The sequence below is a fragment of the Monomorium pharaonis genome, chromosome 6 (genome assembly GCF_013373865.1).
Source record: "Monomorium pharaonis isolate MP-MQ-018 chromosome 6, ASM1337386v2, whole genome shotgun sequence".
NCBI lineage: Eukaryota > Metazoa > Arthropoda > Insecta > Hymenoptera > Formicidae > Monomorium > Monomorium pharaonis.
In genome coordinates, this window is record NC_050472.1 from 23,664,472 (window position 1) to 23,679,295 (window position 14,824).

General features: G+C 39.8%; 1 protein-coding gene across 7 annotated transcripts in view; it reads left to right on the forward strand.

Annotated features, from left to right (window-relative positions):
- Positions 1-11,055: 11,055 nt before the first annotated feature.
- LOC105829567 (sterile alpha motif domain-containing protein 5-like) overlaps positions 11,056-14,824 on the forward strand; it is a 219,147-nt gene continuing 215,378 nt past the window's right edge. For all 7 annotated transcript variants that reach the window (XR_004963876.1, XR_004963875.1, XM_036288924.1 and 4 more), the window contains exon 1: positions 11,056-11,580. Coding sequence is in view for 5 of the 7 variants with exons in the window: in XM_036288924.1 (XP_036144817.1) it covers positions 11,080-11,580 (501 nt within the window). In the remaining 2 variants the exon portion in view is untranslated. The remainder of the gene's footprint in view (positions 11,581-14,824) is intronic.

Here is a 14,824-nt window from a genome sequence, read left to right on the forward strand (position 1 = left end):
AATCTCGGAAGAGCATTGTCCACAGAAAATTTTGAGACCGCAATCATTCGAGTAATAAAATCTTTTTTTTCGTAGCTATACAAGTCACATACGTATATAATGTTCGTCAAAATGGTACTATTAAAACAATTTTGCTTTCCTGAAATTTTATAATGCTATCTTGGAGTAACAAAAAAGCAACAAATCTATTTTTTAATTGACACTCCAAATTGGTTTTCTCTTGTGAGGTGAGAACCTTTGTCAGGCTGCTCCCCTCTCAGTCCATAAAAAAATATATTAGGTGTGTTCAAATAAAAAAATGCGTATATTAGAATATGTTGTTATTTTGTTGTTCTAAGATAGCGCAAAAACATTTTGGAAATGCAACATTTTTTAAGAGATACCAACACTTAGTAGATGTGGCTATATCCAGGATTGGGTAAGTTAATATATTTTTTAAATTAAATTATATTAACGTTAATGTATTATAAAATTAATTCTGTTAAGTTAAAAGTTACATAAATAAATTACTATCTCAGTTAAAGTTACGTTGAGATTAATTTAACTCAAGTTAAAGTAAAAGTTAATTTTAAGAAGCGCTTTATTTATATTAAATTTAAAAGCTATATAATTTATTCAATTCAGATTACTAACTTAATTACAGTAGCAACCATTAAATAATATTTTATTTGTAAATTAAGTTACAATAATAATCATATAAAATAACAAAAAATATTGTTTTTATACAGGAAGGTATTTTTATTTTATAATTTTTTTCGCTCAGATAAAATTTTTAATTTAGGAAAAAAGTTAATAAGTTAAAGTTTATACGTTTCAAAAATAACTAGTTAAAGTTAATTCATGTAAAATTAACTAAGTTAAATTAAAAGTTATTAACTTTTTAACTTTATCATTAACTTTCAACTTTTTAATTAGTTACTATGTAATCCTAGCTATATCTTGTACAATGTTATAGGCGTTTCTGATTGGTGGAAGTGACGCCACCTAATCGTCACCCCACTCGGCCTCGCGCCTTTCAACATTTTCTCCCAAGCGAAACGCATCAAGTTTTCGCGACTGTAATTAAATTACGTCGTATTATCGACGATAATAACTAACACGTTTTTCTGTATTTCTGTAAAACGCAGTCAGAGACAATCGCGCGTAAGTGGCGCCCGATGCACTCCAACGCTATCCAACGCGTAGTCATCAGTGGTCGGGCGCGCTCGCGTCGAGTCGTCGTGATCCGTTCGCGTTTCCGATCGATACGTTTCCGAACGCAGTTATTCTTCCGCATCGCAGATCGCGCGTTTTGGCGCGTAGCGCTTGGCATTAAGCAGCGTTAAGCGAGTTCGTAATCGACGGGGATCACGCGTAAACGCCATCGAGACACAGTGTCGTGATTCGTCTCCCGTCTATTCTTGGCGATACGCGAGGAATCAACGTAAGTTCGTCGCGAGCGTCCGATATCCAGCGTATGCCATGAAGTGTCGCGTCGCCGCCATTGTCTCGTCTTTTTCGTGCCGCGAAGTGAGATCTTGTCGCGTTTCTCGCGTCCTCTCGTCGATCGAGAGCGAGTTTCTCCGTGAGAGGCATCGCCGGGGATGTGGAACCGACCCGACGCAGTAAGTGATCGCGTCCCTCGCGCCCTTTTCCCCTCTGCCCTCTCGACTGTGGGAAATTGGCGCCAAAATCGCCCGAGTTGCTCGTCGCGTTGTGTCGCGATCCTCGTCTCCGCTCAGTCTCAACGCGTCCTCGCGTCCTCTCGTCGATCGAGAGCGAGTTCTCCGTGAGAGGCATCACCGGGGATGCCGAGTCGAACCGACCAGACGCCGTTAAGTGATCGCGTTCCTCGCGCCCTTTTCCCCTCCCCCCTCTCGACTGTGGGAAATTGGCGCCAAAATCGCCCGAGTTGCTCGTCGCGTCGTGCCGCGATCCTCGTCACCGCTCGATCTCGTCGCGTCCCCGCGTCCTCTCGTCGAGAGCGAGTTTCTCCGTGAGAGGCATCGTCAAGAACCGACCCGACGCGGTTAATCGACATGTAGAGTTTTTCGTCGCTCAGTGCGGTTGAGCATATACAAGAAAAAAAAACAAATATAAATAACATTGGTGAAAAGAGTTTTGAAGATACAAAAATTTCATTAGAAAGACAGCAACGTTCATCGAAAATGAATAGCACATCAGAACATTCTGCCCTGTAAGTTCAATTTTTTTTCATGAAGTAAAGTAATTTTAAGAGTATCATTTCTAGTATATCTTATAAAGAATTGTATAATATGTAATATAATATTTTTTTTAGCAGCACTAACAAGGATTTATCACCTTCATTGACAAATAAAATATGGATTTTATTAGAAGTTTTATGGCATGACAAACAATTTGTCAGTAAGATACATTAAAGGTGATGCTACTACCACTTTTAAGATTCTTCTTGGTAAGTGATTTACTTTTGTCTTATTAATAAATTGCTCTCGTTCATAGAGTTCCATGCTAAAAACAAACTCATTTTGCAACAAGCTGAGTGCTATTGGACTCTATGGATTCGAAAATATAATTAGTTGAAATAAATAATATTACTACTGTTATCATTTACTTGAAACAATTTTTGTAAATTACATTACACGACTTTACAGATTATTATTATAGATATCGATATTAGTTATAATATTTCCATTGTGAAAGTACTTATATTATTTTTATATTATTTGCAAAGTTTATCACTATGTAAACCGATTGCTCTCCATTAGCTTTTCTGGATGATTTCCTTGGCCAAAAGTGCTTTATATGAATATTCAATATTTAGAACTTGTATTGCTTTAAAACACCGATCAAAGGCTTTCAGTATGTTGTTGAAGTAATATTTGACTTCATCAGTTATCAAGTAACAAGTTTCGTGTACTTCTACTGTAGGCCCAAAATTTGAGATATACTTTGAATATCTAATTGAAGAATCTAACTTTTCTTTTTTAAAAACTAAATTATTTGACATTTTTCAAAAAGTGTTATTAAAAATATAATAATTTTTCTTTGTAAAATTTAATAGTGAAAAGTAATATTTGTATATTGTATAATTTTAAAAGACATTCCTCTTTTATATTAATCTACTTTTATATCCAGATTACAATTATGATATATTGCTTTCTTTAGGCTTTCTTTAAGCAAAAGCATTGCTTTCTTTAGCCTTTGTGCATCAAACTCTTTTAACATAAATGTATATTATTTAATTTTAATAATGAAAACATTTTTTTAATTTTTGGAATGAATGAATTTTATTTGACTTCTGCATTTAACGTAGTCTACTGTTAATATAATTTTTGAAAGTTATTACTTGTTTATTATTAAGTTTTGTTTTATTTAGAAGAATTATGTCTGGAATTATATTTATTATCGAGTTTATGTTAACTAATATTATTTTATATTTTTTTTTAAATTTTTATTTTACTCATTGTCAGTGATTTATTTGAATTGAAAGTGACTACGAATACGTTTTTCCAATAAGGAGGCTATTACGTTTATTTTTGTTTATTTCTATTATTTCTAATTATTTCTTTCTTTCATTTCCGAGGAAAAAGGGATGGATGGCATCTCTATTTATGCACTCAGTCCAGAAATGAAGTGCATTCCTTCTACATATCTAGAGTTACTGTGTTCATTAATGTCGAGAGTTACTATGTCGTTAAACCGCCGTCGATGCCTTTCTGAAATCTCTCTCTGACCATTTTCCACTAAAGTAGCTCAGTTTAGAGAAATCTTATATAATAATATTATAAACTTATATATAAGAATGCAAAACCTGCGTATTAATGTTAACCTGATATGTTAACAGTCTTTAATTCTTTAAATTAAAAAATTTAGATATATAAACAGCGCGCATAGAAAAAAAATTATAATGAAATAACGTTAGTGTTTGCAAAGTAGTATAAATAAGAAATAAGATAATAACCATGTATATAGATATTGGTTTAAACCATTGACCATCGCTAATGCACTTGATCTTAGTAACTTATTTAATTTGTTTGTTACGACAGCTAATAAGGATTAAATAAGTACAAAAATATAACGATAAAATATTCATTTTTGTTCTTGCAGTTCCTGTATACTTAATAATAATTTTATGTAAAGTTTGCCAATAGTTATGTAAACTGTACAACTCTAAGCTGTGCTTCAAGATTGACAAATATGTAGCGCGCAGTTTGCATGAACTAGAGATTTTAAAAATTTACACAAAATATTAGGCATCAAGAATTAAAAATAACTTTTATTTTTATGTTTAAAAAAATTAAATTTATTTTAAACTTAGATCTCATTCTTTGTCTCGTTAACTGACCCGATTCTCTTTTATATGAAAATTGAATGTCTAATAATAACAATGTTTTTGTAAATTTTAATGTAACCTTATGTTTTTTAGATAAAAGTTACTTTGTTTGAACAATGAAACACAGAAACTTTATAGTTATATTAGGAGATCATTGAATGACCTAATTTATATAGCTTGTTAATTACAACAGATTTATCATTAGCACACGTGCATGTTTGATCATTTAAGTAATAATTAATACATGCAGATCGCAGACAATAAACGGACTACTCGCGTGAAATTATAACAGCTGCAACATTATTTAATTACTATAAACGGCACAGCCTTCGCGAATCCGAAATGCGCGCAGGGCGCAGCAGCAGGAACGGAGCTAATTGTGAGCATTTATCTAATGTGAAGGATTTACAGACGATGTAAATTTATTCGCGAGACCCTCGCTTAATTACGCAGATTCCAAGGCATCTCGCACCCCCTCGCTCTACGTAAGGCGCGCACCGGGAAAAACAGAAATTAGTCTCGTATTACGAACCGCCGAGATATTTGCAGCAAAAGTAACGTTCTCGCAGAAACGGTCCCGCTATCATCATTTACGGCTCGCCTTTTTTACGATCCATCATTAAATGTATTCTAGAGCGCGGAAACTCTTTTCATAGGGCGCTTCTTAGATACGTACATACGCTCCATAGAAGTCTGTGACGCGTTGTTTACGAGTGCAGCCTTGAACGATAAACGTCACAAAAGTATTCGTGGAAAGGCGACAAGAGTCCGCCTGGGACCGCTGGACTCGCGGGCGCCGCGATGCATCTTTTTTTTTTTCTTTTGGATGAAATATCGAAGCGATAAATCGCGCTTCCGTTCGGGTTTCGGAGCGCGAGTCGCGTAATGTAGCAGAACGGACCCGAAAAATAGTTGCCGCGATCCCGCAACCGTTAGTACCGCGTACCGTTAATGTGTTAATGACATGGGTTGAAAACGACTTGTCTAGCGGCGATGAATCATCCTGAAATACGAGGAGCTTCGTCTATTTAATTCACGATATCGCAATCTGCCCGGATACGACACAGCGCAAAAAAATGGAGAGGAGAGGGAGAGAAGTTCGTGTCAGAATTTCTTTCCTTGAATTTTATATCGGTAGTTAACGCGACTGATATATGCGCACAACGTTTATAAAGCCATGTGCGTTCTGCTGGGTTTTTTCATTTTTTTTTATTTTTATTTTTTCTTTCTAAAAACGGTTGTCTGCCTTAAGCTCGCTCGGCTCGTTTGGAGTTTTATGTCGGGGGCGCGAACCCACTATTTACGATCGCCATTTCGTAGCATCGGACACAGCGTTTTTCTCCTCCGCGGGATTCACAGTCAAACGAATCGGCAGTTAACGTCGATATTTTTGAGCGTCTCGGCCCCAGGTGACTTTTTATCGCGACGTCGACCTCAGACACACCGACGACGGTGGGAGGCTGCGCGCGGATGCAACGATGACGCGAAGCCGCAGGTCTGGTTGCAGCATCGTAGGCTGCTATGGCTTCGCCGATGCGATACGGCGACGGAGCGAGCGTAAAGTGCCGTTTTATTGGTTGTTTTGAAACGGTAAAACACACCGTAAACATGCCGTCGCTGGCCCCGTAAACAATGAAACGGAATATATATGTATAAAAGTCACAGGATTAAATGCCAGCCAGGATTATCGATTACAATTTATACGGATCGTTATATAGGGTCGTAGAATATCGTGCCGCCGACAAGATGATACACTGCTTCTCGTTTTGTTTTTAGAAACGACGAATAAACCAAGAATTAATTGTGGAGAACGCGTTTTTCTTTGCATTTTTTCTTTATGACCTTAACAAAAAATTGACGTTAATAATTCTGACCTTTTCTCCTGTCGTTTCCTAACTTGAGAATTTATTTAATATTCACGATCCTTTATCGATATACATGCATCAGCAAATTGCAAATTCTTGCTGGCGTCATGTCGACGCACCGATTAAAGATAAGCCTAGTATCTAACCAGAATCCGGCAGGACCCTACGTTTATCCTGCTCTGTATGCAGTAACCATTCTGGGAGGGCATGCTTTATCATATTCAGAAGACAATCGTCGGAATGCTAATCTTCCGTACCCCTTATTCGTAAAATTAATGACCTGTTAATGACTAATGTAACGTTTTGATTTATATATTGCTTGAAAACGAATTTATTTATACAAATCATGCAAGCAACTTTTAATGAATACATCTAAAATAATGTTAATAAAATAGTTTTGTAATTTTTTTCTTTTGTTTTCTCTTTCCATCTTTCTGACACATTGTACTGGTTGTTAGAAATTGTGTTTTAATTTCCTTCTGAAATATTCTACGCGTAATCGTACCATCTGACAAGTTATTAAAATATCTGTGATAATGTATCCGAGTTCACACACGTTATACATATAATATATCGCGCGAAATTTTGTTGATGCAGAATATTTTAATGGAGTCTATCGTGCCATTTGACATCAATAATGAATTTAGAGAGACTTTGATAATATCATTTATCCAGTATAATCAGGAATATCTGGATACCATTGGAATTTGTTGTGCGTTTTATAAATATTTGGCACATCTGAAACAGTCCGTGAACGATGGAAGCTTTATTTCGCCGTTTCATATAATAATTCGCAGTATTGCGGAAACGAGTTAATATATTGACAGGTGACCCGTCTTCCGATCTCATCCCTCTGCTTCGAAAGCAAATTACTCGACCAAAGCGAGGAAATAGCGAGGGTTGCATTGAAAGGGTCCTTCCTGTCCACGACACGCGATGTCATATCACGTTATTGAGAGCTACTTGTCACTCCCTGCTTTGCCGTCATACCAGGACGGGTACGTCCATGCCGATCATTCAATTAATTCGGACCTCACGCATATATCGGCGATCATCGTTCGCAAGCTTCGCACGACTAGCATTGTCATTTAATAGAGATTTCCCAAGAGTAGTGCTTCGATTTCGTGTTCGTATTTCTCAAAAAGCGAATGCGGCAGATGTTTTACGCGGAGAACAATTAAAAATATAATGCCGTATATTTTCAATGGAATGGATATACGTGATTAAGGACCTTGTTGTTTAATAATAAATATCACGTTGTACAATAAAAAGGTGAAGTTATATCTATAATACATTACGTCGCGAAAAACTGCGAAGCCGCGCGCTTCCTTGATTTAAATTCAATTTTTTGTGTCATGTAATGTAATTTTAATTTGCACCATTAAATTGCCCGTCTCAAAAATAAGAGAAAGAAAATATCACTAAAAAATGATAGTTTTGATTTTCAGAGGTATAAATTACCATATATCAATTTCAATAATTAAATGTAAAAATAGCATTAAAAGGATCAAGGAAAAAGTGGAACACACATATCCGACTGCCATTATATAAGAGAGAGGATAAGAATATTCTCTCTATAAGAATTAATCCAAATGTTCTTATTTAGTAAAATCTTATTACAAAATTAAATTGGACTAAAACTTTACTCAAATTTTACTCGCAATTTACGTTTATGCTTCACTTGAATTTAACGAAAGTGTAGAAATTTCAACTTGTATTTTTACTTTTAATTACACAAATTTTTAATTATTGAATGACATTACATGTATTTTTACCGTCCAATACTTGATTGTACTTATATGGTCGTCTTACGTATCGTTATTTTTGAGGGAAACTGTTCTTTGAAGGTTCTAAAGGTTGATTCTTGCCTCGAAAAAGGGAAGAAGTGGCTATCCACATGACCCTCGAACTATTGCCGTTCCTATCGCATTCACCTCTTGGTGCAGTCCGGTTTCGTTCGAGCGTGATATAATAGCACATAGAGAGCTGAACGTGCCGGCCGTTTGACTGGCAGCAGTGCAGATTATTGGCCTCATGGGTCACAGGCCCTTGTACCATTGCCGTTAGGCGTTCATTTATAAACGTCGTCGTTCCGGCAAAGAAATTGATTACGATTGTCGCAGATAATCATCGATACTAACTCCCATTCAGTGACCACGGTGTTTTCTGAACGATCACGCAACGCGGAGAGAAGCGAGAGTATACATATACTTTTTTCACTTCTCTCTTTCACGTCTTTCGTCGCGCGAATTCAAGAAACCATTGCCATTTTAATACGAAAACCAATAGCGATAAGCGGATTTCGTCGCTGTCTGTATTAAAATTTATTCTTTAATTTGATCCTCTGTGCGCGAAAGTCGAAGTCGAAATCTAATAAAGTACGATATTCTGAATTTGAATGAAATTTTGAAGCAATGTTCTCGCTCAGTTACGCTCTCATTTAATTAATATATATGTTTTAAAATAGAAAATGTTTTTAGTATATATTATAGTTATATTCTTTTTTTTAACATGACGGTATTAGAAGTAATTAAAATATTTGTCTCAAATATTTGACAAGCATTGCAGCAATATTATTGAATATGAAGACTTTAAACTAAGTATAGCATGCTATTTATAGTTTTATATGTTGTGCGTAACATGGAAGATATTTAAAAATCTCAAGAATATACATATTCAAATGAGTATTTAACATTTAAATATATTCAAATAATTTCACATTCAAATAAATTGCGTATAAAATAAACAGAAATTCCATGTTGAAATCTGACGCGGATTTATAGATCGTCTCAAGTGGGCTTAGGCGCCCGGAATCCCGGAGGAGTAAGATAGAATCTTTAGAAGCGCGGAGTCCTCTCATTCGGGGTTTAAGGGAAGAGGTCCTCCCTCGCTCTTCAAAGTTTCAGCGAAATTCTGAAATTCTCGCAAATTTTCGCCGGGAGATTCGGGAACGGGCGGCCAAGATTTCCTCGCTGCACCTCGCTGTCGCGACGAGTCCGAGCCACCCCGAAGGCTGTTGCATCCTGACGTAGTCGCCGGTGCTCTCGCCAGCTGAAATTGCACGTTGCGTTTGCCGAACGAGTGGGGGGCGAAAGAAGGGTGGGGGGGATCAAGAAGTCCCGCGGGTGGGGAGAGAATGAGACTAGACGACGCGGCGACGGCGGCGCGCGGCGACGGCGGCGCGCGGCGACGGTGGCGGCGGCGGCGGAGTGGGGGAAGTCAGTTCGTAGAGTAGACGGGTGGGGGCTCCCTCTGGTGAGTGTCTCGTGTCAGTCGAGCCGTGTGCCGCGTCGCGGTAGTGTTGTGTGATAGTGCACCGTGTGTCGCGCGTCCCGTCGAGCCACGACGATGACGTCTTCCTCGTTCTGACTATGAACGACGCGCGCTCAACGCGAAGATCACCGGGCATCGCGTTCACCCGGTCGTCGTAGTCGTCGTCATTATCGTCATTATCGTCATTATCGTCACTGTCGTTTACTCGATTTCGCACGCCGGTCGGACAAGTCGCGCGTGCCCAGGGATACCAACGGAGACCCCTCTTGGTAATCTTAAACGATCGCGCGTTCGACCGGACGATCGTTTTTCCCAGTTCGCGTCTCGATCGCGCGCGATTTCTGTGTGTCTGTTTGTGTCCGCGCAAAAGGGGGAAACTTGAACGCGTGGAATAACCGTCGACCATAACCGTCGCGAGTGACTGCACGAGGTGTTCTACCGCGCTAACCGAGGGAAGCCGCAATTCTCCCCGACGGGCTCCGACTTTCGTCGTCTCTTTGTTTGCGTCGTCGTCAGTGCGCATAACGTTTCGTCGTTCGTCCGTCCGTCCGTCCGTCCGTCTGGTCGGTCGGTCGCCCGGCTTCAACGAAAGTGACCGGTGGCGCGCGAGTTTCAAAGTCGTTGCGAGCGAATGCGACCGGAGGGTTCGCTCCGCCGACGTTGCCAAGTTTCTCGTCTGTTCAACGGGAGGACGGCCGTCGTCGTCCGAGGTCTAAACGTTGATCCCCCTCCCCCGATCGTCTTCCACGACCGAAGAGGAATTACGTCGGATTCTACGTTACTCGAACGGCGGATTTTCCTTCCGCCTGAACTTGTCTGCGGGACGACGAGCGAGACTGCCCCCTCCCTCCCCCCTTCTTCTCGGACGGGTACGTCTCACTTTGCTCGCGACAAGTGCGGCGTGCAAATAAACGCAAGTGTGTGCGCGGCGGAGCACAGTTTCACCGGGTGTCCGTCCGAATTCCAAGGTCGCTCGTCCTTCCGAGGTCACGCGCGCGTGGCCGAAAAAACCGCGATTGACGGTAGCGACGTTGCCCGTGAATGAAATCCTGTCGGCAAAGAGGAGCGAAAGGTGCGCGCGGGACATAACCTCCCCCGGAGCAGAATTGACTCGCGTGTGTGCGTGAGTGTGTGCGATCCATCTAAATCTTCCATCGGAAAGTCTCAGCCCGCGAGGTAGAACGCGACGAAGCCGCGAAGACGAAGCGGTAGGTCGATCCTCGTGTCTGCGATGAGCCGTCGAGCGGTAGTACATGTCAACGACGAGCGGCAAACGTGACCGCCGCAAACTATCTCCCTCTCTTCCCCCGTCGACGTCCCGGGTGTCGCGAGCCTCGTTAATACGCCGCAGCCGATCGTGGGAGGAGAATGTCGCGCTAGAGAGGAGGAGGTCGATGACGATTTCCCAGTTGGCGAACGAATTCGGACTTGGATGCCCTCGATGGACGTTACGTCGTCGTCTGGAGGGCGGCCTCGCGGGATGGTAGTAGCCGCCGTCGACGACGTGTGCAGCGGATAATAAAGCAGCGCGAGAGAGAGAAATAGAGAGAGAGAGAGAGAGAGTCGGGAAGGGACGGACGACGGCTTCGCGAGGGGTGAGGGGAAGCGAGAGCGCGTGAACCACGTGAACAGCACGCGCCAGGCAGGATGACCATGGCGAGCAACATCGTGGTCGAGTGGCTGCGGTCGCTCCATCTCGGCCAGTACTCGGAGTCGTTCATCGACAACGGCTACGACGACCTTGAGATCTGCAAGCAGATCGGCGATCCGGATCTCGACGCGATCGGCGTCTTCAATCAGAAGCACCGCGCGCGCCTGCTGCAGTCGGTTAAGACTCTGCGCGAGGAGGGTGCCGCGAGTGTGTACTTCACGCTGGAGGAGACGACCAACGACAACGGCTGCGACAACGTCAGCTCCAAGTCCTCGAGGACGTCGTCCGACAGGCCGGCCAGCGACAAGGAGACGCAGCGCGCGTCGCCCACCGCCAGCTCCTCCAGCGGAGGTCAGGAGCTGACCAAGTTCGCGGACGAGTACGAGGAGGGCAAGGCCGAGCTCGTGAGAATTCCCAGGATGCAACTGCGGATGCTGCTGCAGGAGAAGCTAAGACATGACGGCATCAGGCTGGCCTGCCAACCCTACACCACACCGGTAAGTCTATTTACTTTGCCTCCGTGACACGTAACAGGTAGATACCGACGACGAGAATGTCGAGTACGAGGTTAAAATTGTGGCTCAAAAAACATAGAAACCGGTACTGAGAGTAATCCCGAGTAACGAAAAGAAAAGTCGATACGTTATTCGGCGTGCAAAACTAAAAGAAACAATATTTTTTATAATAGAATATTAATATTAAGTGAAAAATATTATTAAACTAATGTGAATATTTCTGGCTACATTTACGTTTGGCTTGAAATAGCAAAATTAGTTAGATTCTCCATTTAAAATTACGAATTCGCAAAGTCGCTATTTAATTTTCGGAAACGGAAGTATACATGTAATTCGCACGTGGTTAAAATGGGTTCACCGTGAAAGCTCTGGAATATATCATTTGTTTTACATAAACGCGTGATATACTCATTATTATTATTATGTACAAGTATCAAGTTTATAATACAAGTCTAATGCATACAACATGAATTATTATGTAAATTAAATTGCATGTTACATGTATTTTGTGAGAATAATACAACTGTTTACTGTATGTGGCGAAATGAATACTGCTTAAATGATACATATTTTAGAAATTAAAATATGTAAATAGGAATGTATTTTTTTTTTCCATATTCCATAGCTTTGTATTCTACTTGCCTCTTGGCACAAATAGATAAAACGTTACGCGGTGGACGTAGTAAATTAAATTGTTAATTAATTGCGAGTTCATAAACGACAATGCTATCTGCTTTTCGTGATATGTCGGCAATGTGTCACGGGCATAATTCCCTTCCATTTTCCCCACGTTACCCACGTCGACGAGTGCGCGTCGTCTTTAATACATTACGATACTTATCGCGATTAACCACGACAATGATACTCGAATTATCGAGTGAATTATCCGACGGGCACTCAGGTGTGCCAGACACAAGGAGGGAGAACGCGGCGGGAGGGGAAGAGGTGGGGTATCTGAGACGATGATAATGCTGAAAACTCGCAGCCCTCACGTGGCACGCCCTACGAGCGTAGATAATCCCCTGATTCATTATTTCGTTGCATTAGCCACCAGCCCGAGAGATAAGAACAAGCGTGCCATGCTTTATCCTCCCTCCGTGCACGTTCTTATCCTCTCCCTCGATCCTCGGACAAGACGGGGTTCGATCGTACGTTACATTTTCACTTTTCTTACGAGTCCAATTTCCCGGGAACTTCTAACGAAAGCCTCAACGCTTCGTGTAATTTTGATGAGGAGCAAACAATTTCAATTTTCATCACATCGCGCGACAATTATTTCCTCCTAACTTATATGTACATGTAGATATGGCGTTTATACGTTTGCTGTGTTCTTTATTACGTGTCGGCGCAACATAAAGTTGCAAATGTATCTTTGCATTTCGACCTTGTTACATCTATAATGTAGCGTGAAACACATTTTCCATGCAGTTGTTTTAATTAAGATACGGGCATGCCCGCTAATGCAAGGGCGCTACTCGTCAGTCGAAATACATTTTCTCCAGAAAACTCACCGCGAAGTAGAAAGTACAGTGAAAGCTTCACACTCGCGAGGTTCCATGAAATCACAGTAAATATATGGAAATCGCGCGAATACGGAAAAAAGAAGTATATAGAAAGATTTTAGATTTTAGAGATGAAAAAAAGAATTATACAAGGAAAAACGCATTTAAAGATATGAAACGCATTTTTCTTTTTTTCTTTTATGCTGTAGTGATTAAAGTTTGATAAAGAAGCGGAACAGGACAGAGGCAGGTTTAGAAATAACGTTGCATTAATTTACTTTAAGTATAGTTTAAAAAATGAGTTTGTGGTATCTTAAAAAGATATAGATATATTCTTCTAAAAAGAGATTTTTTTTTTTTAGTATAGACAGGAAAAAATGGATTTAAAATAGACAGATTAGGAATCATCTCAGCACGTTCAAAATCAGGACACAGAATATCTTACAAACGTCTTTTAGGTGCACTCGTCTAAAAATGTCATTGAGACGTATTAATAACATTTTCATAATTTTAAGCGTCTGGAATTTTGCTCGCTATACGTCGTCTTTTTACTTTCGTCAGATAACTCGTGCTTCTGAATGAATTATACACATACTTACAGAAAAATATTTCAAGATCTCTCAAAGTAGATTTCAGATATACATATACAAAATACGCAAGTGAAGAATAAACGTGTAGTTTTTGTTGCATTTATCTCCACGTACCTAACAAGTAAGTCGTTCTTAATACAGTTAAGGCGCCCCGCTGAGATTTCGATCCCCATAATTTTGTTGGCGGAGTTGAATATACCGTAAGGATACTAGTCCTGCGTACTCGAAACACGTAATTCCAAAGCACGATGGTAATGCGAGCAACTGCAATGCAATGTAAGCGGAACGAAATGATCGATCGGTCGAATCGCAAGATGCAGCGAGGGCAATATTCTCACTGTCTGATACATGTAAAATTAGCTGTGGATTTAATTAGCATTGAGTTTGAGGAAACCTAGTTCGAATATGATTCAGTTATATGTAACATCTCGTCTATATACGTTTGATGCAAAAATCACATCGAGATGGAAAATTTTACGGAAAAATTTAAATTTCCCACATATATAACACTGATTCATATTTTTTAAAGCAATTTTTTAAAATCTTTTCTTTGTGATGTACAATATGAAACGCGTAAAGTCGTTTATATAAAAACTCCCTTTTAATTCTTGGAATTTTGGAAATATAGTTTTTATAAAGAATAATATGACATTTATGAAAGTAAGAACCTTGGTAAGAACGTTTGTATGAATTGAAAAATTTTGATTGGCATTATAATATTTTATTTAATGAAAGAATTGAATGACTTGTACACAATTATAGTTGTTCTGCATTTCTAATAATTAAAAAAATATACACAATATTTTAATAAGAACTTCAAGGAATACGAATTATTTGTATAACAATTTCAATGTATTTATTTTTACTTTCGGACTTTATTCAATTTATAGACAATTTTTGATTCGTTATGTATTGTGTCAGAATTCGACATGACGATAAATGCAGGCGCAATTAATTGGACACTGGGAATAAAAATAAACGCGTCGAATGACAATTTTGAGAATGATTAGTTATATGCTCGTTATCAGAGTTACAAAGCCACGGAGCTTTATCATTCTGAAAACAAGTTTAAAGCCCCGCTTTGTTGCTAATGAGTCAGAGAACATGTGCGGTAATGCCCTCCACGTTTGTTAA